This window comes from Nomia melanderi, chromosome 14, assembly GCF_051020985.1.
Source record: "Nomia melanderi isolate GNS246 chromosome 14, iyNomMela1, whole genome shotgun sequence".
Lineage (NCBI taxonomy): Eukaryota > Metazoa > Arthropoda > Insecta > Hymenoptera > Halictidae > Nomia > Nomia melanderi.
In genome coordinates this window covers 8,877,813-8,903,269 of record NC_135012.1, presented here as the reverse complement: position 1 = coordinate 8,903,269, position 25,457 = coordinate 8,877,813, and the positions used below count along the sequence as shown (strand labels likewise).

Genomic DNA, 25,457 nt, shown 5'->3' with positions numbered 1-25,457 from the left:
TGTTGTTGTTTTCTTTTGATAGCCAGAATCTCTCCGCTTCATTTCTGTTACTGTTTTCCGCATCATCTCCTCCGCTCCTACATTCGTGCACCATTTTATTTTTTGGATGATTTTTTTTTCTTCTCCGCTTGCATACGTTTTTTTTACTTGCTCGTGTTGTTTGCTCGTTTTGTCGAGGGACCTTGGACTACCGAATCATTTCTTTTGTCGCGCTTTTTTCCCGTTTTCGTTTTGGACTCTTCGTTTACCTTCGAGTTAAAATTCATTGAAATTTCCTTCCGATTCCATTCACCAATTCTTTCAATTTTCATTCACTTTTGTGCTCAATTTGTCAATGATTCCCTTCATCGTCCGCGGCGTGCTACCGAGATCGCACGATGTTCACTCAGTCCACAGTTACTCGCTCGTCGTTCACCCTCTTTCGCTCTCCTCACCTCATGCCAGATGTTCGCAAACTCACACTCGAGTAACGCGTCTGACCATGGATCGTCTGGTTCCACTCGTGATTTCGAACTCGACGATCGCGCCGCAGCTCCTTCAAAACGAACGACTCGTTGGAAACCGAATATCACCGAAAGAATGATCCAATGCCGATCTCGCGACCTACTTTTACACCTTCTACACGTTGGCCTAATATCTCGCGTGATTGGTGATAGTGTCGGATGACCGCGCGTGTTACCCGAAAGGCGAAGTCTCGTCGAAAAAAAAGTCCGCCGAACGTGTGTTTACCTTTTCGTTTGCTTTTCGTTTTTGCTCTCCCGTTTTTTGGTCCCTGTCCTAATTTGGAGGCTAGTCGGTGCCGGTTGGTGCGAGTGTGTGAAGAATTGTGTTTATTACTTTTTTTTTTGTTTCCTTTAGGCTTATTACATATCTATCCTATCGTAGCTGTACAATCCATCGCAATGCTTGTGTGTACGTGAGCGTGTCTCTTGTGTAACTGTGTAGTGTATCAGTGTCGAGAAAAAAAAACTTCCCGATCAGCGACGCCCATTTTTTGGGGAACGCTCTTATGCCTGCGCCCGGGCACCCTCGATTCGCGACGATGTTGATTCTTCCCCTTTTCCACGGAGAAAGTATCGCGAAATCGAAAGATGCAGTCGCGTTGCATAAGGACGACCGCCAACGACCAGGCGTACACCGACGACGAACAGAAGCACTGGTTCGATAAAAACGATTATCGTTGGTTGCGTGAACGAGGTGTATGCACTCGTCCAGCTTTAGGTATTTACATAGAAACTAACCCTATTTCGTATTATGTACTCGATTTAAGTTTACCAGTAAATTCTCAGTTTATGCTTGTGATATCAAGGTGTATTTACATACTACTTAATCCGAGGAAAAAACGCCCTGTAACGCAAAAACTTGTTATAATAAGAACGATCAATGATCGACCCGCGTGGGCCGTGCAACCGGACCTCGCCACCAATCGACCACCATTCCTCGTCCCTTTTCCGAACCCCGAAGGTGCACAATTTCCTTGTCTTCTATATATTTTTAGTCTTCACCATCGTGTCATTCCTGTGTGAAAAATAGATTTGGACGCTAAAATTCCTCTTTTTACGGTAGGTGAATTTGTTCGGACGCGACGGGTGCTCCAAGAGTCATTCCAAAAAGAGTTCGACTCGGAATGGCGTCGGTCGTTGAGCCCCGGCCGCCGGCAGGCGGGTGCAACCGTTAAATGTAGCTTTGACGATGAATCCTTTAGCAATCTTTTCTTCTCTCGTTCCAGATGGTGAAAAAGCCTGGCTTACCGGCGGCTTCTCAGCGCGTGTCTTTTATTTTTCCTTTTCATCTTTATCACGTTTTTTCTTTTTTAAATCCCTTTTTTTTACGTTCAACGAAGATGACGACGTTAGGCTACTTTTCGTAAGTGGCGAACAAAGGGGGTAAAAGGAGGGATGGATCCCCTGAAGAGGAACGGAGATGTCGGGGTGCGACGACTGTTGTGTCCGCGGAGTTTTCTCTTTCTTTCTCGTTTCGCGACCTCCCGACAAAGTAGAAACAATCTCTTGTATTTCGTTTTACCTTTTGCCGCGGTGATTCTCGATTTGCAATTTTGTCTCTTTGCCAGAAGTGAATAGAATACGCGTGTCGAGGATCGAAATTTCGCGAAGATTCGGTCTCGGGACGGAAAATCCGGAAAAACGGTTGCAAATGGTGTTCGATTCGAAAGTTCGAAAATGGGGGACACAGAAATTTGCGCGAGCCATTTGCGGAATGAAAAGTCTCGTCGAGAATCTCCGAAGGGGGGACAACAACAACAACAACGCCGTCGATACGTCCGGAGGAAGAAAAAATTCGGCACGCTACCATTTTTGTTTTCCGCACTCTTCAGTCCGCGATTGCCAGTCGAAGAAACGAAGAAATCGAACGTTATTGTAGGTGAATTCCCTGTTTTTTTTTGCATTTCGAAAATACAATTTTTATAGACCAGTTGAATTTTTTCGTTTGGACCGTTTCTAACTTCACTGTTCTTCTTTCTTTTGTACAGAACGTTTTTGTTCCTTTTAGAATAACCGTCTTTGTTCTTTTTCGGCCAAGATCGAGTTCCAAGAGAGATAAACGCGTCTCGTTTTCCGTTACGTTTATTTTTTCCCTATCATACTCGCGCGCGAATGTGCACGGTGAAAAAAAGGTTTTTGTTTCGGCTCGTCTGGTCTCGTCGAAAGAAACCCCATCGAAAGTACGGACTGTCTAAGAGTTGTACAAAAAGGTCGGGGAAAAAGGGGGAGCGTATCGGGGTCGAGATTGATGGGGCATTACAAAGAGGTTCCATGCGTTTCGTTTGCTCTTTTTTTCGCGTGGGGGTTTGATTAGGAGTCTGGCCCGAGTCTCTAAAGTTCGCTCAACGATCAAAAAACCTACGTACACATTTTTTGAATTCAGTTTCTTCTTCTTTTCCTCTCCCTCGTCATCCTCATCTTCGTAGCTCTTTGCTTATTTTTGAGTTCGCGATTACCATTTTTCCGTTTCATTTGTTTTGGTTTTTTTTGGAGTTCCTCTATTCTTCGCTTCGATTGACTTTTTGTTTCCGCCATGATATTTTGTTTCCGTTTACTTTTGCTTTGAAACTATACTTATTTTTCGTTTTGCTCCGTTTTAATCGATCCACCTCTGTTCTGTTTCTCCTTCTTCTTCTTTCTTCATCTTATTCTGCTTCTTCTTCTTCTTTCTAAGTATTGCGAGAACGTAACGGTATATTGCAAGTAAAAGTTCGAAACGACGCAAGTATTTTTACGCGTTCAGATTATTATACCCGGAAATAAAAAAATATTTTGCTTATAACGATCACAGGACCTCAGATTACCTGAAGCACGCCACTCTCTAAAATCTCTCTCATTCACGCGCTCATTGGGCTCACATTTTCGCGCATTCGCTCCATCCTTGATGCTCACGAAGCATTCCCTTTCGCGCGGATCACACATTTGCTCTATCGCGTGCCCGTGCACCTATACGATTTTCAAGCCCGCGATCGTTCACGAATTTCCCCTCGTTTTCCTTCATTCTTCGTCTCCGGGGCGTGTCCTTTTCCTTCCCTTTCGCTCGATCCTCTTTCTCCCGGTCTTCGCTTTCTCTCTTCCATTCTCTCTAGCAGGACAACACCTCTCTCTCTCTCCCTCTCTCTCTTCTCGTGATGCTCGATTATTATCTTCGACCAATGACTGCTTGGAATCGTGTACGACTGCATGGGCACGCGGCACCACACTCACTCGAATATCCTCTTTTTCGCCTAATTTATATCCTAGTCTCATAGACCCTATATTTATTATTTATAATATTTATATATATATAATATATATAATATTTAGCATTTAGTTTTTTTATTTACTCTCTTTCTCTCTGTGCATCATCAGCTTTCTCCATCGATTCTTCCCAGCGTGAGTTCTCTCTCTCTTCCTTTTTGTTCCATTTTTTCGCATGTTCACCGCGCACGCCGCCCCGCGTTATCGCGGGGCGAGCGCGGCGTGTTATTGTTTTTTGTTTCTATTCACGAAAAATGCTTCCTTCCGACTCTCATTCTCTCACGTTCTCTCGTTCCGTCGCGTTCACTCGGCTCCTCTCGCGCGTAACATTCTCACGACTGCTGCGTTCCCTCGTTTTCGAAAACTGTGCACGTGTACAAGGGGAGGGGGTTAGCGGTCAGGCCGTTTTTTCCTTATTCCACGCCGACCTCCCCGCCCCCCTCCTAAATTTTTTCTTCGTTTTGTCTCTTCATCATACACTCCAGACTCTCTGTATGTATATATAATATATATAATATAACTGTTTGTAATAATTATATTTTGTTTGTCCGCTTACGAGCTAATAGTTTCCGTGCTGACGACCAGCACAAGTTGCGCGCATTTCTATTAATCCTTACGTCTCGAGTAAGTTTCGCAGTTTTCTGTATGTATATGTGTGTGTATGCGTGTGTCACATGTGTGTATTATCGTATGATGGTGTGTTCGTGTGATTTTATGTGCACTTGTATGTATACATATACATCGACATATATACATATACGCGTGTGTATGTATATATACGTCGCGTTTCGTTTTCATTTATACCGTAAATACGTATATGCTTTATTCTTTCACTTCTCCAGTGAAATCTCTTCGTGTCTCTTCATTTCCTCCCTTCAACATGTGTACAACGTATCACTAATCCGGGGACCGGCGCCCGGGCGGTGCCTCGCCGCCCGCGACTCGCCCCGTTTTATTACATCAGACCGTTCGTTCGTATCCCTCCGATCCGGCGTCGCGTTCGTCCGATAAAACTCGGAAGGGGGATTTCACTCGCGCGCGATTCGCTCTCGAACTTCCGAATTGTCCACCTGGACCGCGTACACGCACGCTTCGGACTTGCGTCTCTGTGTGTGTTTTCCGTGTGTGTCTTGCCTTAAACGTTACGGGAGCTAAGATTAAGGGGAACCTTAAACTGGTTGATTTCATTCTTGCTTCGTTAGGTATGTATATTATGTATAATAGGTTAGTCGGTTGAGCCTAGGACGGACCGTCGGGTCTCGCGCCGCGGGCCCAAATCGCCCGTGAGGTACGACCATCGCGACACGGTCCGCCGGTTTGGCTCTTGTACTAAAAAAACCATAGTACCTTGCGTCAGCCTGGATATATGGTCCCTGTCTCCATTCTAACCCTCTCTCCGTCTTCGGTCCAGGAACACACCACCAGCCGCGCATCAGTTAAGCAGTTTTTTTCCCGTTTGTAGCTTTGTTTCGTTAATATTATGGCACGTTTCGGGGGTGACTGAAGGCGGGGCCGCGACGGTGACAACGTGTCCTGAGAATTCGGAAAGAGCGACCCGACAAAGCGAGAAAAAGGAAGCCGCGCGCGGATAGGCGACGCCCGTCGGCCGTTACGTTGGCGGCCGACGGGATCACGCCGATCCGCGCGCACCGCGTGTCGTTCTAGGAACTCTGGAGAGCCAGGTAGGAACAACGTGATCAGCGGCCGCGATATGGCGGCCAGCTAAGATAGAAGACCATCGTCACCGCGGAGCCCCTCGTCACGCACCGTCTAACGGATTTCTAGATACGTATGAAGTCTGTTTTTTCTGCTGCCCCACGCGGGGGATGTGATCAGGTTGGATCGGCCACGACGATCCGATCGAACGTGGCTGAAAGTTGATAAGGGCCGGGAGACCTCGGCGACTGTGCCAGCCGCCGGGACCTCGCCGATTCAGAACAATTTCTAACTTGTACTGCTGAGACATTAGTGATTGCGCAGGTGACCACACTTGGACGCCTAATGGTTCGGTCGCCGTACAGGACGATAAACGATGTCGTATGGTTTATCGTCCGTGTACGTCGCACGGTTTAGACGTTGTCAGAGTTACCGATCATGTCGTCGGCTTTCCTCTTGACGCCGCGGTCTTCGGTATGCTGCTGCGGCTGCTGCTGCTGCTGCTGTTGCTGTTGCTGCTGCTGTTGCTGCTGCTGTTGCTGTTGCTGCTGCTGCTGCTGCTGCTGCTGCTGCTGTTGTTGATGGTGATGAAGACCAATGCTGGACGAAGCTTGCTGCTGCTCGCCGAGCGACGCTGGCCGCTCGCCGGTCTGCAGGGACTGCTGGTTCAGCCGCTCAGCTTGTTGCTGCAAGCTCGCCTGCTCGGACGTCCAAGGGGTCCACTCGTCTCAGTAGTAACTGAATTTTCAGGGTTGCTGATTGTTCTGCTGGTTGACCACGTGCTGTAAGGTGAAACTCAGCGCACGAGGATCGCCGTGAAGCCTCAGCGCCTGCTCTAGTCGCTGCTCTTGTAGTCGCAACGCTTCCCCTGGGAAATTTCGATAGTTATTAGCGTTGCAGCTTTGGGAAAGCGTTAGAGTTCAGAGGGATTTGGGGGATGAGGATGGTGACCTCTAGTGATAGTCTATAGTCAATTTTGTTCGGAAATTAACTCGTCTACTCGTTGCGATTAACGTGTACATTGGGAGTACGTTTAGAAAGAAGAAATACGAAAGCATCTTTGAAGAAGGGAGAACACGATTGAATTAGGAGGGACTAAGCAATCATGGAAACAATAAAGAAACGAAAACATGACAGTATCGAGAAAGAATCGCATTAAATTTAAGACTACTTGTCTGGAATAGTATATGATCTGGAGGTCTGGCAAGACTAGATTTATCAGCAGTCGAGAACTGGACTAGAAACAGGTCCAGCCTTAACAAGCGTCCAGAAGACAAAGTAGTAGATGTTCCATCGCGAACTAGCTTGTCGCGACCAGTATCCGGAACACAGGCTTACCAAGGTCCGATGGTAAGGTGTCTTGTTGAGACATCTGTTGGTTCGTGTGATGTCCAGGCATGCCGGAAGTGCTACCTCCGTTATGCTGTCCCAAGTGATGTCTCACGTCTCCGCCAACCGCCGCAGAACTCGCCGCCGCTGCTGCCGCCTGCGATACCTGAATCAGTACGTGAAATTATGCTCCAACCTCTTCAGTTTCACGTTTCGAAGAAAAGGTCATGGAATAATCTAGATTTTTACTGCAACGGTTTGAACACTTACAGCCAGTCTTAGCGCGGCTTCTGCCTGAGAACGCAACAAGGCTTCCGCCTGGTGCATCCTCAAAGTCTGCTCTGGTCCGGTCGCTTGGACTCCCTGCTGTTGCGGTCCCGTCGATCCTTGCGCGCCACCGCTCATGTCACCGTTGTTGCCCATCCTCATCGCCGCCGCTAGGGACGCCATGTCCACCGGCGACAGATTCGGCGATACCGAGTTTTGCAAACCTAATAACCCAAAGAACATTTGGTTTTGATTGTTTCACAAATTCCAGAAATTCTATCTCTCGCCAAAGTGCAATCTTTTATAGGCGACAAAGCTGTTTTAACCAAGGAGCTACCTTTTCTTTAATAAGTAAGATTCCTTTCTTTCGCGCGACTATCTTTTTCCATAGAAAAGCTACTTTTCTTCGCGACAAGAATGCATCATCCCCGCGAAAGTGCGACTCATTTTCCACGAAAGAGCAATCTCTCCGCGAAAGAGCAACAGATATTCTTCCGCTTTCGTTCTCCCTCTTTCGCAGACCTGTCTGTGGCAACGCTATCTTAATTACCATCTCATCTAGCGCGACAAGATAGTCGCGCCACCGATTCAAGAAGCATCTCGCCGTTTTATTATTTCCCGCGATCAATTTATCAAGAGCGAAGCCGTGTCTGGCATTTATCTGTCCCAGCGTCGCCGAACTAGCAGACACGATTTATTTGCGATCTAAGCGGGCCGGCCGGGCAGATAAGAAAAATCCTTGCCACGGAAAAACAACATAATTGTAAATCAAACGTTTATCTTGCAATAATTGGAACGAGTCCGCGCGCGGGCGCACTTGCGCGAGTTCGTATCTGCGGATCCCTCGACCGAGCCAGCGAGTGAGCGTCGCGCGACTCGATAAGCCATATCGACGTCCTTGAATGGGCGAAACGCGATTTATCCCGTGGCAAGATCGATCCTTAAGAATGCTAGATCGAAGACAACGACGGTCGCCACGACGTCGACGATGATTCTTACCCGCTGACACCGCGGCGGCCATCACTGCCATGCGTTGCTGCTGCGTCTGCATCTCGTCGTGGTACTGTTGCGCCGTGCCCGGTTGACTACCCGCCCGAAGCATCTCGCTCAGCTTGTTGCCGCTCGGCCCCGGCGACGCCATATTGTTGTTATTATTGTTGTTGTTGTTGTTGAGCAGACCGGTACCTGCGCAAAAGTCTGCTCCCGTTAGTATGGGCTAGTCGTTGGAAAGTCGAGTGTTTTTATTTACTTTTCTTTTATCTTTTAGTGGCGCTCTAACTACGTACTAAGAACAGCATTACGATGGTCATCGTCTCTAGCAGTATCGGTAGAAAAAGGAGAGAGACGTGGAGTCTTCGTTTCAATGAACAAAAAAAGAATGATAATGAAACGTTCGTCGTGATACGGAAATTACTCACACAAGAATTCGTAGATGCTTTATTTTTTACTCTCCAGAGATAATATCAATGTGTAATAATACGTTTGCTACAATCACTGTCGTTGCTGGTAACGAAGCTCTCGGGGGGGTGTGTTGGTGTGCGGAACACGGCACATTTTTTTTCATACATTACAACGAACGTGTGCGTGTACGTGTCGGTCTGTGTCTCTACGTGTTGCGTATTCGTGTACGTAGTGTTGAAGCGTCGATGGCATTCGTTTGTCCGTGTAAAACGTGTGAGAATGGAGATCGTACGCTCTCTTAAGGCGATGGGTGTCGGTATATTAAGGATAGGCGTTACTCTAAGATTCGTTATATTCACGGACACTCTAACGATCATTCCACAGACGACCGTTTGCAAGAAGACGGATGAACAAGATCGGAGCGTACCAGGTTCACTACCGGCCGACGATAGTCTTCCGTTTCCACTGCTGCTGTCCGAGTGAGCCGACGGCGACGGACACATCGGCGGTTGTTGCAAATTTTGAGGTCCGCCTGTTTGGCTTCCCAACACACCCAATCCCGCACCTGCCGGACACCAGAACCCTGTTACGTATCGTTCGCATACGTGAACGTGTTCGATCGCCTTATATCATGAAAATACGAGCTACGGGTCACTATGATACGATACACGCACTTTTACATATAGTTACATCATATATACATATACGTAGGCGGTGTTGTATATAGGTTTTTGACGGACAGTGTTGTATTCGTTACCTAAACTCGAAGACGCGAGGATCTCTCTCTCCCGCCTGTCGGCGGCCGCGCGGCTTAAAACGTACTGCGCGGCAAACTGATGTTTCGGGTCCATTCTCATGTGCTCCATGTGACTCAACAAACCTTAACAGCAAAGCAGAGCGATCTCGATAGAGTTCGTTATGGTCAGTCACGTATCTTACGATAAACACGATTAAACATTTAACTCGTAAAAGGAAACATAGAGAAACGATCGTCTTGCGAAAAGAAGACATAGCAAAGTAATTAGAAAAGGTAGAAGAAGAAGAGGAATAAGAAGAAGAAGAAGAAGAAGAAAAAGAAGAAGAAGAAGAAATGAAATTAGTAATAAGAACATTGATAATGATAAAGTATATCGTACTGTATTGTATAATATATATATACATATATATGTATATATCTTAATATCGGTTTGTTTGCATCAAGAAGAAAGGGATATACTTACCGCTCTCATGAGTGAAGACGGCTTGGCACACCGAGCACGGCCACATCCTGAGGCTTGTGCTAAGCTGACTGGTCTCAGGATGACAGGCCAGGTGCTTCCTAAGACTACCCTCGTTGACGTAGTGTTTTCCGCACACTGGACACGGGTGGTTGGCGGTCCTTCGCTTCGCTAGGTAAACCCCGGCAACGGAGGTTGTGCAGTCAGCGGAGGGAACAATAGGGCGACACAATTTCAAGGTCAATGCTAAGCAGGATAAAGCTTCCCAAGGAGAACGAAAGCCACCGCCTCCATATATATATATGTATATATATATATGTATATGTATGTATATATACGTGTATATCATATCATATCATATTACCATATATATCATCTTTCTCTCCCTCTCTCTCTCTCATATTCACCGTATATCTCTCATCGTCTCGTTTATCATCATCCTTTTTCCATTTTTTTTTTTCGAACTTTCTTATTATTTAGCGTTACTTTTTTTATATTTCGAATCAAAGAATCTCATCCTCATGTTCATCTTCATTCTCCAACCTCCTTATCCTCCTCCTCCACCTTATTTCTCACGCATTCGCGGGTACACACGCGCGTGTACGTACGTCGACATTCCGGTCGACCTCGAAGGCGAAGGGAGAATCCTTGCAGACACGGATAGCCGAGGACCAGAGGAGAGCACTGACCTCGGACGCACCGCGAGCTGCTTCTGCCGTTGCTGGCTCCCTTTCACGAGCGAGGTCGTCGGCCCAAAAACCAAGATGCACACGCACGTACGCGCGCGCGCGCACACGCACGCACGCACGCACGATCATAGACGCACAAAGAAAAGTTTCGACGACGAATCTCTCTCTCTTTCTCTCCCTCTCTCTCGCTCTATCTCTCTCTCAACCTCCCTGCCCCTCTTTCCCTGTCTCTCTCTCTCCCTCTCCTTCTCTATCTCTATCTTTGACTCTGTCTCTAGCCTCCTTCTAAAACCATTCTCTCTAGCCCTCTATTTTCCGTTCTCGTGCTTGTTTATCGGCGGCAGTGCATTTAGTTTTCTAGCTTTTACCTTTTTTCCTCTCTCTTTTTCTCTCTCTCTCTTTCTCGTTCAGTCGCGGTAAACTGTTGCCGTGGACACGCGTGTAAACTTTAACTCCCTCTTTAACTCGCTCTCTCGATTCTCTCTTTCGCACCGCACGCTCGTGTGTACGGTCGTTACGTGTTTCTCTAGCGATCTAGCCGTTCCCTCGCTTATTAGTTTCCTCCGTTTTCGCTTGTCTACCTCCGTTTACTATTCCAGTTTCACGGATTCTTCGTCCTCCGTTTATCTTTCTGTTTCTCGCGGAGAAGAGAGATCAGACGCACGCGCGCGTCGAATTGCTCTCTCCGCTCCGAAAAGTTTCGCATCGATTTTTCCTCTCGACGCGATCCCGCGTTCGTCCGCGAAAAAAACAGCACGTGTGACTGAAGTTGCTCTCTGTCTCTCTCTCTCTCTCTCTCTCTCTCTGTCTCTCTCTTTTCTCTTTTGTCTCTGCGTCTCTGTTTCTCTCATTCTGTATAAACTCTCCGCTAGAGTTGCCGTTATTGAACGACGCCCAGCCTCGATATGAAAGAACTCTGAGCCTCGGCTCGTGTACGTGATCGTACGACGCACACCGTGTTCTCACCCCGGTTTTCTACTTGGAAGACGATGGAGGAAACGAGACGACGCGTTCGAAAAACGGGACACCGCGCGATAGAGTTCGCTGTCTTGTCGATTGTTCTTCTCTGTACGTCTATCTAATATGGACTCTCTAGATCAATATATACATATACGTACGGCATTTCTACGTATGTATATGCTTGCCCACACACTTGACAGAACACGCACAAAACGAGAACGAGAACATCACCCTTACTCAAGCACCGGTGTCTTTTTTTATATATATGCGATATATACTATGTATACACGCGTACACTGTACGTGTGCTGTATATATGTAGTATATAACGCATATACAGGGTGCACCGTGACACGGGGGAAAGATTTTGGGGTACGGTTTCGGCGCATCGAAAGAATAAAAGGAAGTTCGTATAAATATAGATTCTATTTGACCTCGTTTGCGAGTTATAGCGAGCTTCGCAATAATTCTTCATACGAATCGAAATAATCTATAATTAACTAATACGTTGCATTAACGTAGAATAGTGTTTCCATGCAAAGTAATTTAAAATTTCTCCAGTGACACTGGAGAGACCTTATAAGAACTCGCTACAATTTGAAAGTTCAAATGAAGTAAAACGTATCTTTACATAAACGCTTTTTTATTCTTTCAATGTACTGAAGCCATCGGCAAATCTTTTCCCACGTGTCGCGGTGCACCCGTATATATATAAATTAATATATTAGCCAGTAGTGTACGCAAAATAGGTATTAGTCGGTGAGTGCGCTCTAACTGTGCTACACCCCCTTTTTCCGTTTCAGCGAAACAACAGAGTACGAAGAAGTGACAGGACAATGTGTGCATATCGCCCGCGCCAAAGCAAGTTTCTTAGGTGGGGTGGGGGTGGGGACGTGAAACGTACTTAAAGACTAAGGACGAACCACCCCTCGTTCGTGTCTCCCGATGAGCGGTTGTTCCACCTCTTTCTCGCTCGCACTCTCTCATTCCCCTCTCTTGCTCTGTCTTTCTCTCGTCCACCGTTCACTCTCCCTCTCATTCGATTTCTCTCTTACACGCGTGCACGCTCTCCCACTCTCCCTCCCCTCTCTCTCTTTCTCTTGTTTTAGACTTACTCGCGCAATTAAGGCACCCTCGTTACGTCTATCTCCGTTCTTTCTTTCTCCACGAAGGAATCCGCGCGAGAAACCCAACCCCTCCGGGCCGCTCGTTAGCTGTTAGGTGGTGTTAGACGAATGGAGCTTAACCAGCGGAAGTCGGTGACCGTCGGGAGGAGGAACCAATCGTCGTCGGATCGCCTCGAATGTCTCCTATCAATGATTTCTTTCTCGGTTTCTTGCGCCGATTGGATAATTTGTTTCTCTCGGTTTTATGGCGGATTGGTCTCCTCCCCGCGATTACCGGATAGACCCAAAGCGCGTCCCATCGTTAGTCGAACGTGTTACAGCGTTAGTGCGTCGACACACTGACCACCGTGCTTCTCTCCGGGTGTCGTTAACTGGCCAACACGCTTTTTATCAGGCCGAGTTGCTTTTTAATTTAATGCGTCGGCTGCCTAGCTAAGCGGTGTTTGTAAAGTTCGCGGAATGATCGACTATCGCTTTGTTTCTTTAATACATAAAATACGAAGGGACTGAACTTTTATATTGTCGAAGTTAGCTGATTCAAAGGAAATGATAAATCGACAGATACAAACGAGCGATTCACATCTCCCGTTCTCTCTTTCGGAATTATTGGAACTGATAAAAGCTTCCTTAACGATCGAATGATTTTACATAATGCCCCGTCATTAAGTGTTTAATGCAATACGAAAATCGCTCGGTAGTCGACGCATTAATAACATAAATTTCGAATCGAGTTAACAGAGTAATTGAATGCAAAATGAAAAATTATGATAAATTGCGATAGGCGGACAACGCTGGTGGTCCGCGATGACCACTCATCGGAAAGAGTATCGAGCACGTTCACGGTTGTCAGCGGGCCTGGAAGATAGATACGGTAGATAGGCATTCGGCACGGTCCCCAACGTACACGCGTGAACAGAAGCAAGAACGGAGAAAGAAAGAATGACACAGACGGTGATCGAGGTTGCTCGATTATCCGTAGATACTTACTGGCAACGCCGGAGGCATTCGGGTCCTTGTGGGTGTGCTTCATGTGCTCCATAAGAGCCTCGCCGCCGAGGAAGAGTTTGTGGCAGACAGGGCAGCTGGTTGCGTTCGGGCCGCCGATCAGAGCGGCGTGTTGCTGGAACACAACACGCTGTTGCAACTCCTTTTTTGCGGGGGCCGGAAGAAGAAGAGACCGGAAGCAGGCACACGCGGCGCACCCGGTAGAGAGCAGCCGACCCACAGAATACCACCACAGAGTGTCGCGAACCAGAAGCGCAGGACAGGCAGCGCACAGAACAGAACGATTGACCAGTGAGAGTTAGGGCACCGATTTGCCTCCGCCACCACGGACTAATTAATTCTCTTTATTTTTTTTTTCTTTCGCTTTTCTTTCTCTATGAATTGAATCTTTCTGTTTCTTTTTTTCTTTACGTTTGCAAAAGGGAATTCACCTCGAGTGTCTGGTTAGGGAGGATTCCACGGGACGAGGTCTCTCGAGCCGCTCTCAACGCGTTCAAAACACCGAGAGGATAGTCCAAAGAGGATTTTATTAATACTCCAGTCACCGGTTATGTCCGATCGAACTTTATCGAGAGGTTGAGTTCGATTCTTGTCCTTTGATCTCGTTCGAAAGCGGACGGTCTAGATTGGACTGTGTCGCGAGAAATACAACAGGATCGTTGAATGCATTACCTTAGCTTGGATTTTTCTAATGTCAACAAGTTCCTGTGCAATTCGGTTTTAGACGATTGAATAAATCTTCATGAATCTTGTATCATTCGAAAAGACACGACGACTCGGTGGCTGGAGTACTAATTAATCTTTGGAGTCTAAATCTAATCGCAGAGGGTGCAAAGTTTGTCTAAAGAGAAATATTCCATTTCGCAAGATCGACAGAAATGATCAATTTACTCTGATTATTCAGTTACTAAAATCCACGTGAATTATTTTTAAATCCGCGCAAACTCTACTCGAGGACATTGGAGATATTGTTCTTTTGGTATCCTCGGATCATCGCGAACTCAACTATGGTACTTGAACACTGATTGAGAATCGTTCCAGGGGACACATGAATGGAGATAATTATTTCTATCGGTATGGTCAGTTATTTCTCGTTCGTCGCGTTAATCGAGCTCGATTTCCTCAAGGACACGGGCCGTAGAAGCTGAGGATGCTTGAGGGTCCGGAGAGGAAGCTGAAATGGTTTCTTGTTATTCTACAAGGAAACGAGTGAGAAGTATCCGGTTATGGGTTCGAATCATCCGTTTTTGTTAGGCGTGAGATTATGAAATCATGGAAGGACGTTCCAGGAAGACGGGAAGGAGAAAGCGAAGCCCAGACAGGCGAATGTGTAAAAGCGCGAGGCGCGAAGATCGATCGGGAACCGCGGTCGCGGAAGATTCGTTTCTAATGTTAGCGTGAGGAAGAACAGCTGTTCCGTTGGATCGCAGGTCTTCCGATCGATCTTTACCGCACCTCGCCGATTCGAACGGGAATGCAAAGCATAGATCACAAAACTAGCTACTACGACACAATCACGATGGCCTCTGTTGCCGTTGTCCGGCTAATTGAGCAGGACACTCTCGCGATTTTAAGGGCGCCACATCGCGTTCGAAATTCGAAAAGCGACGGCAACAAAGGTCATTCATCGTTACAGGTAAAAAATGAAGTGATATGAACGAAATTCGACGTCCTCATTGAAAAGTATCTGTCTCCGTCATTCGGTGGTGACCTCGTGTTAAAAGGAACAGTTTCGCGGTCGTCGTGTACGTATTTCGATCTACTATACATTCGTATCTTTTTTTGTTATATTTATTTCCCGACTCTTTCTTTCTCTCTCTCCCCCTCTGTTTCTCTCGGCCATTCTCTTTTTCTCTTTCCCTCGTCTCTGTTCATCTCTCCGACTTCTCTCCCTTCTCCTCTCTCTCTTTCTGCCGGACAAGAGAGCGCGAAGGTCGGTTTATATACGCACACGGAGGCGGTAGGGGCACGCGGCGAGGAAAAACATGGTGGCCAACCTTGCTCAAAAGAGTGCTTAAAACGGAGAGAAAAAGAACAACGAAGGGAGAGGAAGGAAAGAAGAAGGAGGAGAAGGTGGTAGGTGGGAGGAAGGAAAGGCTAAAACGAGACCAGACGGCAATGACCCGAAAGTTTTGGGGTCTTCACTCGCCTCCGTTCCTTTCTTCCTGCCTACTCCCCGCCCCCGACACGCCGATGCAACGCATCCTTCTTCTCCTTTTTCTTCTTCTTCCTCGTCTTCGTCCTCTTCTTTTCCTTTTTCACCGCGCTCCGTCTCTCTTTCTCTCTGTCTCTCCCTCTCTTTCGAACTCTCCCCCTTTCCCTACCAAAGGCGACTGGTACCCTTCTTTTTTCCCGGACCTGGGACAACCGCGACCGAGTTGAGGCGATCAACGAACCAAGGAGAGCCGAATCTCGGGCAGGACCAGTTTAAAATAAGACCAGACGTCGTCGACCTTACGCGCATTTCGGCCAGCCAATTCCCTCTTCGTCCTCTTCTTATTCTTCTTCCTCTTCTTCTTCTTCTTCTTCATCTTCTTCTTCATCCACGTCTTCTTCTTCTTTCGATTCGCTTTCCTCTACTCGGCTTCTCCCATTTCCCGTACATTTTCGTGTATTTTTAGCGGTCGCGTCTCTCTCTCTCTCTCTCTCTCTCTCTCTCCTCTCTCTCCCCGGAACGATCTTGCCGCATTAGATCACGCGCGCATAGTTTTTCGCGCGGACGTCGTGCTCATCGCTCACCGTTCGGTGAGATCATCATCCCGAACCAGGAGTAGAGACTTCAGCGATGCACTTGCGTGGCACCTCGAGGCCGGCCGTTTTCGCGGTTTCTTTTATCCGAGCGTGTATTTTACCCGACTGCTCCAAGGCCCCGTTTCTTTTTTTCGAGCGGAGCGCGTCTTTTGTTCGGGCACCGGTGAACTTCCTTGACCCGGGACAACGAACGACCAGGCCCGCGGGATGATGTCAGAGACGGAGAGAAAGATTGAACGCGCAGCGAGAACGACAAAGAGAAAGAGAGAGAGAGAGAGAGAAAAGAGAGCAAAGACGAGGCAAAAATAGTGGCCCCCGAGACGCCATTCCGCGTCAATGAACCCCCTCCTTGTTTAGAGGGTCCTTGCCCTCCTCCGATTTCTTCCTCCTCTTCTTCTTTTTCCCTTGGAAATATACTCGCTCCGACGCCCACGCGTAGCCTCTCCGCCGCGTCCACTGCCCCCCTCCCTTCTCTTTCTGTCTTGGCCACCTCTTCTTCCTTCTCGGAGGATAGACGATATTCTTTTCAAGGCACCGCCTCCTCGCCGCTCGTTTTCGCCCGGGCCCGGGCCGTTCTTCTTTCTTCCCGGACCTGGGGCAACCTCGACTCGCTTGAGCCGGCTCTCCGTGCCGAAGACGCTGAAGTCAACATCGTCTGCCCGTGCCGCTTGCCGCTGCCGCTGCCTGCATGCAAGTTATTCTCGGAGGGAGGCTGCGGTCCGTAGGTTCGACGCCCCGACCTGGCCCAACTGGAAAAAACCGGTTTCTTCGTTGCACTCTTCCTTTTTTGCCTGCATCCTCGCTTTTTGCACCGCGAATACCACGGCTCTCCTCCCCTGCTTACTCTTTCTCTCTTTCTCTCTCCCTCTCTCCCTCTCTCGCTTTCTCTCTCTCTCTTTTTCTCTTTCTCTGTTTCTCTCTCTCGTAGCTCTTTCTCTTCTTCCACTGTTGCGCTCCCTACAGTCTCCTCCTCTCTTTCTCTTTTTCCTTCTCCATCATACTCTCTCTTTCTTTCTCGTCTATCTTCAGCTGTCTCTTCCTTCCCCGTCTCCCGTTGCCAGCGCACTCTCCTTCTTTCTCTGCGTGGAGTAGATGCAGCGTGGGCGAATCCCCAAGGGACTTTATGATTCGCCGTGACCAGATTCATCTCTGCCCGAGACTCCGCGCGGACGATGCCCGACCGCCGCGCTTCTCTCTATCCCCAATTCCACGCTTCCTGGTCCCTCGAACCGCCTCCACGTGTGTCTAGCCTCTTAGCTACCATCGCCACCCGTTCAAGGATCGAACGGAGATATTCGATTCTCAATCTCGTCGCGGATTGTTCCATGCTTTTGTCTCAGAGCCTTTTTTGCGACGGGGCTACCGTTCGTAACACCGGATCGAAGACCGGCTGACATTGTTGTTCGCGGATTGACGCTCGAAATGGTCGCGATCGTCGTTTTTCTATTCGATAATTCTTGAAGCGGCGCGAAGCGGACTCTCTCGGGCCCAGGGAGTGGCGTAAAAAGGAAGTGGGTGTGAGCACACGCGAAGCGATGCGTGACGTTGGGCTCGATGGAGCCATTTTGTGTTCGCGGAAAGGGACCATCTTTGATCGACCCCGGGGGAATTCGCTCGCGTGTAATTGTCCGGCGAAGGTTCACGGATCGGGCCGATTGTTTCTTATTCTGGAGATAAATGTTTCGGAAGGAAACTCGCGCTCCCAGGACACGGAATATCTATTAGCGAGTTCCAATTAACAGCGATAATATCAACTACAATAATAACATTACGAAAGAACGACGACTGAGTCGAGTTTTTTTCTTCTCTAAATTTCGGAAGTAATACTATCTATCAAAAATCGTATATCTGATTGTATGTTCGTCATTCACGCAACGGTTTAAGACTTCTATAAAGGGAACGAAGTTTTAAATCGGTCAGAGTTCTCAGGAATTCGAGGATTTCTTTTTCCTGTTTCCCTCCTTCTTTCGTCCGAGACGCGACTCGTTCCCGGGTCCCGTGGCTCGGCAAAAATTGCCTTGGACAAGACAGCATCTCTTTTCTCCGGAGCAAAAGCGATAAAGTCCGAAGGCCGTTCTCGCGGCGCGCAATTCTTTTCCCGTCATTTCTCTCTTTTTTTTCCCCGAGCCAGCCGTCTCCTTTCCTTGGCTCTCTTTTAGCCGCAACGAGGCCGCGAGCCTCGCCGGCAGACAACCTTCGCGCCATACAACAAACCAAGTCCACGAAAGATATCCGTCTTTTGCTCTTTTATCCTACGCTCCTTGGCCAGCGCCGTCGCCTTGTTTCGCAACTGGGCCGAGGGATTGTCTTCGATTTTATTAATGGACCGCCTCGGCGAAGTCCCGAACACTTTTTCCGCGGACAAAAGATTCTTCGAGGAGTCCCTCGGTTATCAGGAAGAAGTTCGACGGTGATCTTTCACTCCATTCTTCTTTTTCCTTCTTCTCTCTCGACTTTTCCAAGTTACCTTATTCTTCTTTTATCCCCGAACCGGTTCTAAAGAAATGTTCCAACATTCGTAATCCTCTTAATACTCCAAACGAAACTTTTCTCTAGAGTCTCTATTATTTTTTTCCATCGCCGGGCGATCGCTTCCATTTTCCATATTTTTTCTGTGATTCTTTTCAAAAAAATCTTCTCATTAACCGATGCGCATTCGGTCCGTAGATTGGTCCCGTAACAATAGAGGAAGGATTTGGATCGCAAATATCCGGTTATTATATTCGAACACGCCGAAAAAAAACCTGCGCCCGCCGAAGGCATCAAAAATAATCTGCGATTCCTTTCATCGCCTCCGCGTGTTTGGCTTCTCGCGCCTCTCCTCCCCGCCTCATTCGCCGCTTTTGTGGGCCGCGCGTATCCAGCATTATTTCGCCGCGTTTTTTCACTTCTTCCCGCGTGTCACGCGTCGGTAATCCGCGCGTTACGCCTGTCCGATCGGCCCCGAGCGAAGGCAGGACGGGGGTGAAAAAAAAATGGAACTGTGACTAGCGGGAAAGGGTTGAGGCAGCGTTCTCCCCGCCGATGTTGCGCCAATAGCGGTTCGTTCGGCCGGGCGAGCGGAAAAAAACGGTGGGGTGTCGCGGACAATAGACAGAAATCTCCCGCCCCTGCGCGGGAATGATTTTATTAGATCTCCGTCGATGATCGGGAGTGTGTGTGCTCTGGCCGGGGGTGAGCGGCGAAAGGGGACGCGGAAAAAGGGGCCCGCAGAGGCGGAGTCTGCGCGAAAAAAATTAATACACCGCTGGGGGACCACCGGCGAGAAAGAAAAAATGACGGAGCACTGTAAGGAAGGGGTGAGAACGAGGGGGACGTCTTTGCTTCGTACTCTTCTTCCGTTCTTTTTCCTGCCGCGGAGGAATTCTTTGTTCGACTGTTCGAGAGGAAAGAAGTGTTCTCCGAGGATCGCGCGCGATTCGCCAGACGTCCCGCCGCGTATGGCCGGCCCACTTTTCTATTTTAACGCCGCGGAACAGACGAAGTCCTTCTGGAGACTCGCCAGACGACGCTGTTTACCCGGCGAGAGGGAGGTTTGCGCGCGGGGACATGTCACCGACGAGGGAACATGCCGATGTCACATCGATTTTTCAGACGTTTCCGCGGGAAAGTTGTTATTACTGAAATATTCGGTATGCAGGTTTCTTTGTTGGCCCTTAGTTGTGATACGGGGTAAGAGCAATCCTTAAAGTCGGGAGTGGGAGAATCTTGGAAACGAGTGAAGTAGAAGAGAACAGATCCGTGTATTCTTTAATTAGAAATGCAGTCGTGCATGTGGATTTTAGAAAACACCGCTCGTTTAAGTAATGTGTTGAAAGGTAGTAATGTAGCAGAGAACGATATATTAAAAATTTCGAACTATTTTTTAATTTGCTTCAACTCCAAAATACTTTGTCAAGCATATTTCTCACCCCTACCGTCGAGGATTATTTTTTTGCTCTTAAGTATAAATAATGGCCAATAAGGAAAAGAACACGTGTCGAATATATATGTAAGAAGTATTTTCCACCGGAGTTTCGTAAAAATCGATGGATATCGTTTCGATTTCTTCCGTTTCCAGATTATGGCCACGGGGAGAGCCGAGCTTCGATCGATGTGCCGGGAGGAGAAGCAAAAATCGCGGCGATTCGACGATGAGAATCGAAGCCGTAGTTCGCGAACCCATAAACCGCGCGGCGAGTAACGCGAACACGACGTTTCCAGGCCGATAAGATCGAGGAACACGGAATCGTTTCGTACGTGGATTATAGTCCGGAGAGGCTCCTTCGAGACGGCGAGGGGAATCAAGGATGGGGACACGGAGACGGAGTTAATTAATTAATGTACGAATGCCAGATACCAAACAAGTGGATCGCCTATTTCAACTCCCCTTCGAATTTTATCCTGTTTCCGTCTCGTTTCTTTTTTTGTCGAGAATGAAAACTACGGATCGATAAATCGTGTCGTTGACGATTCTTTCCGTTTCTGTTCGTTTTAATGGAGGATCTACGTGGAACATGAAAGGCGAAAGTTTGCAAGCGAGAATTGAAATTACACCCGAAAGGAATTCCCATGGGCTCTGTGCCGTTATTGACCCGATCGTTTTACCTTTAATCGTTGCCATGGGTTCTTGGAACACTGCGACAAAGAGAGACCAGCATGAAATGGAGATCAATTTACATTAATTCGAGGCAGTTTATATTATCGTTTAGAAACATTCTAAATTTTTTTTCTTAGAATGCCCATCCAACGTCCCACGTAACGAGAGGAATAATGATGAGAGGAACAAGCGTATTCGTGTTCGAAGGGTGCTATTTTTCTTTTTCTTTTCTCCGCGAATATCGCGCACGAGAATTTCTCTTTTTCCATAGGTTTTTAAACATTATTTTTTTTCTGCTCCTTTCGTTCGCGACAAACGCCACGCGAATTTGGAAAAAAGTGTCGAGAGAGAGAAAGCGCAGCGGTTTTTAGAACACGGAACGAGATCCCCGTGGCGAGGAAAAATAAATCTAATGGCTAACGAGTTTTTACCGAGGCTCCGCGCGCTCGGGCAATTAAGAAGAGGGGTAGAAGGGGTTCTCGATGGGCTGGAGGGAGAGGCCCCCGGAGGTGAGTCGGAAGAAGGTCGAAGGTACGAGAAAGTCTGCCAGCAGAAGGGGTTGCGTATCGTGTTGCACGACATTCAACCCTTGTACCGCTAAACTACAGATAAATACGAAGGCTCCGCGCCACGCGAAAGTGGGTAAAGACGCGGCGGGAGAAGCAGCGAAGAAACCCAGCCACCCACGAGTTCGCAGTGCTCCGAACTGTTTTTTCTTTTCCCTTTTTTTTCCCCTAATTGTTCGACACCTTGTTATTAGGGCGTTGGGTTCGATAAACGGTGAGAATTCTTCTTTTTTCCTCTTTGCAACCTTGCTACCGCTTTCTCACGAACGCCGGCTTTTTTCCAGAAGACACAGTAACCAACCTCATTCTTTTATTATTCGTTTCTACATTCGTATTTCCGATGAATTGGTGGAATTTTCTGCGCTCAAAGTTTTCATTGAGTATTTGACATGTATTGTATTAATGTATTCCTGCGTTATACAAAAGTTTCATTTCTTATATTTCTCAACTTGAATATTTTTCAAGGAAATTCTCACCGTTTATCGATTACTGTATTGGTGCATACGAAACTATTATTACTACACATCTATAAGTTCCCTATTTACAATTAATCGTATTCATACATATCTTATAGAAATTCCCTACCACTAAACTTGCCCAATTCCAACTGCTCTAGACTAATACTATAAATCCAAAATTCTACACAAACCGGATGAAAACTTCTTCGCAGAATTTCAGTTCCAGAAAAATCGAATAAAACGTTTTCACTTCAAATCCAACAAGTTAAAAACTCTAACTCCGACGGTAAAAGAAGTTCTCGAATAAAAGTGTATCAGCTTTCCCACAAAGTAATACACGATCCATGAAACATCTCAGACACCCAAAATCCTCAGGAAACCAGCCGTTTCGTGTGCACCAATCAAGCAAAAACCCTGTCACCGTTCGCGTCCCGAAGCCGTCCACACGTTCGATTCCCCCTGTGTCCGAGCGTCCATCATCTATCGAGCGGGGTCGCGCCCCGCCGCGGAAGCGTGCCCGAAGTTCACGGGGCATTCGAAGAAACGTCGGTCCGCGGGGAACAAAGAAAAGGGGTAACAGTTCGTACAAGACGCGCGAAGGGAAGCGTTGTAACAACGGATGGAACACACGGCGGATAGAGGAACAGAGGGGCGAGAGGTGGGCAGGCGGGGCGGGAAGAGGCCGAAGGGTCGTAGGAAACGCAAGTTTCTATGGCTGGCTACCGATCGTTCTCCATAATACATTTACGCTCCGGCCTATTATAATATTGTGCTCGGAGTGTATTGTCTTTCCCGGCCGGGATAATGTTTCGCCGACACGCCAGGCCTCGACCCAGAGTATAACTCTTTCATTTCCCCTTTCTCTTGCTCTTCGCGTTCGGAACGTGTCTCTATTCTCTCTCTCTCTCTTTCTCTCTCGTTCTCTCTTTCTCTTCTCTCTCTCTTTCTCTCTCTCTCTCTCTCTCTCCCTCTCTCTCTCCCTCTCTCTCTCTTTCTCTCTCTCCCTCTCTCTCTCCCTCTCTCTCTCTTTCTCTGTTTCACTCTATCTATCTTTCTCTTCTCTCTGTTCTCTCTCTCCCTCTCTCTCTCACACTCTCTCTCTCCCTTTCTCCCTCATTCTCTCTCTCTCCCTCTCTCACCCTCTCTCTCTCTCACCCACCCTCTCTCTCTCTCTCTCTCTCTTTCTCTCTCTCTCTCTCACTCCCTCTCTCTCCTGTCGGGCTTTTTTCCTTTTCAAACAACGATCCATTAGCTATCAGACCAACGAAGAGCAGTGGCCGGCGAAGAAGGAAAGACGGACGGACGTACAGCCGGCGAGAGGGAGAGAACGGAAGGGGGGAGGATGGCTAGTAGATAGCTCGGAATAGCGAAAACAATTTCAAGAAATCTGCCCCGGCGAAAATTCGATTAGCCGCGCAAGATGGGCTCTCGAGCTTTCCCTCCCCCGCGCCTCGCCGCCCTCCGCGCTCCCACTCTCCGCTCACCTCCATTTGTTTCGTTTCGTTTGATTTTATTTTCACCGGGGCCGACGCGGACCGACTCTGTTTCTGTCGCGCTGGCGGCTTTTAATTACTTCTCTCCATCGCGAGGATCCTCTCCCGTCGCCGCGTACCCCGTTTTCGCGTCCCCCCGCGATCTCTTTTCCCGCCCGACGTCCACCTTTTCTTCTCTCCGCGTCTTCTTCCGCTACTCCCGCGCCGCTCGGCTTCTTTTTATCCGCTCGATCGCGGCCAACACGCGCGCGCCGGCTACGTTTACTCTCGGATCGTTTCGTTCCTACGGTCCCGCGAATAATTCGAGAAAACACTTTTTCTTTTCGGTTTTCCCCTTTCAAGGATACCCTAGAGCTACCAAATTCCTCACGAGATTTATCGGGATGAAAGCGGGAAGAAGGCGGGTAACAAGGGGGAACGAGCGTTCAGCCGCGGATTAGCTTCCAATTAAACGATCCCCGATCAGCCGACCCGCTGAAAGGACGATATTTATTACCGGCGGAACGACGTGCGCGCGGATTACGGTCGCGTGCCGCCTCGCGACGCACCTGATTCCCTGCGAGGCGCCGCTGAAAACCTCCTGGACTCGCCCGCAGACCGATTCCCTTCATTTGTAACCGATTTGCCCGATCAAACGAATGGACGGACGGGGGATAGACGAAAGTTTCGAGGAGCACGGAACAGGGCACCCGGTCCCGAGGGCTCGGCGATCGGCTCGTACGTTTATCGCGACGCTAATGGATAATCGGTCGGTTGTTTTATCGCTTCCTGTGCGTCGACCCTGTCCCCCGGCTCCGGCGCGAGCGGAAGGTGGGTTAAGTTTACGACTGGTTACGCAACATGCCTGGTCTAATTGGCCGGCGAGAAAAAGAGGAGCTGATCGGCGGTGGTTTTTCAGCGGCGACGAAAGAAGCGCGAACCTGAGCGGAGACGGACGCGTACCAGCGACCGGGACGAACGGGACGGCAGAAGGGAGGGAGAGGACGGAGAAAAAGGCGCGGCAGGACCGACTCACGGACGGCTCTCGACAGATGCCTTCCCACGTTTTTTCGTCAAGACATGTGCCCGGCGCGGCGAAAGGGTTGAGAAATTCAGTTGCTACGCCGAGCCCCGACAAAAAACCACCCCACGGTACAAGATTCCTCTGGTAATCGGTGCGAGCGCGCGCGCGACCAAGCGCCGCGATTCACCGGCAGGGGTGAATTCGATTAAGCGCCTCTTTCTCCCTCTCTCTTTCTCTCTCCTGGGGAACTCGGCCGATCTTTTTTCCCAGATCGGCCGATTTTTTTCTTTCTTTGCTCTCGTCCTTCCACAACGATGATCCCCCATGTGAATACACTTTTTCTCCAAGTTTCCTTTCCTGCTTTTTTTTTTAGTCCGCTCTTAATATTCGACGTCGTACCGTGGCGTTCGTTTGCATCATTGTTTTGTACGGTAAGCATCCCCTTCGGATCTCGTGAGTCATTGTCGGTTCGTTGGGTCTGCGCGCGATTAAAGCGTTTCTAGTTGAATTATAGTTATTGGATCTTTGTCCCACGATGATTCGAATGATTCCGATAGTTCGACTCCATTTTTGCCTTTTCTTCCCGTGTACTGACGCGAAACGATCTTTTCGGCGACTCGAAGGTCGAATTGGAGATTGCTTGGCCCATCCACCCCTAACGTATACGCGTCGCTCTGCGAACTCCCGTTCAAAGAGTGAGGGAGAAGCCGAGGCGAGAAGTAACCACAACCAAAGCACATTCCCAAAGCGTGTTATACGAAAAACCCTAAGCTACCGTTAGGAGAGAGATCTCTTCTTCCACTGTGTTAAAACACGGGCCGCGCGTGTCCGGTTTTTCACGTAGAGTTACGTGGCACTTGCGAACCGGGAGCTGAGACTCTTTGCACGGTTCAGAGTATGTATTTCCTTTCTTTCCCGTTTCGTTCGGTTTATCCTTATAGAATTTTTTCAAAGATCAATTGCACGTGACCGTGTAGATTCGCATCGCCGTGCATCGAGTCCTACTGCCCGCGATGGTCGAGAATTAGCTGCTAAATCAACCGGTGTTCCGTTGTTTTAGCGAAGCTCTATGAACAACACCGAGAAACAGGGGGTAGAATGGAACCTATCGATCGAGAGGGAAATGGATCTACAAGATCGCACGGAGAGAAGCGTGACCCACCCGCCACCATGTGTGCATATAGAGAAACGCGTTGTTCCGTACCGCGGCATGA

General features: G+C 48.3%; 1 protein-coding gene and 1 long non-coding RNA gene across 18 annotated transcripts in view; one reads left to right on the top strand and one right to left on the bottom strand.

The window, feature by feature from the left end:
* Nucleotides 1–25,457, top strand: part of LOC143175300 (uncharacterized) — a 48,939-nt gene that overhangs the window by 22,994 nt on the left and 488 nt on the right. The window lies entirely within an intron of this gene.
* The window catches only part of dati (zinc finger protein datilografo), an 87,797-nt gene continuing 68,425 nt past the window's right edge, over nt 6,086–25,457 (bottom strand). For 5 of the 17 annotated variants that reach the window (XM_076373931.1, XM_076373923.1, XM_076373925.1 and 2 more), the window contains 9 exons: nt 20,732–20,761; nt 13,376–13,535; nt 9,617–9,829; nt 9,154–9,276; nt 8,824–8,961; nt 7,995–8,192; nt 6,999–7,219; nt 6,738–6,894; nt 6,086–6,267 (listed from right to left, as the gene is read on the bottom strand). In XM_076373931.1, the coding sequence (XP_076230046.1) occupies nt 6,146–6,267; nt 6,738–6,894; nt 6,999–7,219; nt 7,995–8,192; nt 8,824–8,961; nt 9,154–9,276; nt 9,617–9,829; nt 13,376–13,535; nt 20,732–20,761 (1,362 nt within the window). In that variant the 3' untranslated portion in view covers nt 6,086–6,145. Of the gene's footprint in view, nt 6,268–6,737; nt 6,895–6,998; nt 7,220–7,994; nt 8,193–8,759; nt 8,962–9,153; nt 9,277–9,616; nt 9,830–13,375; nt 13,536–20,731; nt 20,762–25,457 lie in introns of those variants that run through there. The other 12 variants (XM_076373926.1, XM_076373927.1, XM_076373929.1 and 9 more) reach the window with 10 other exon arrangements.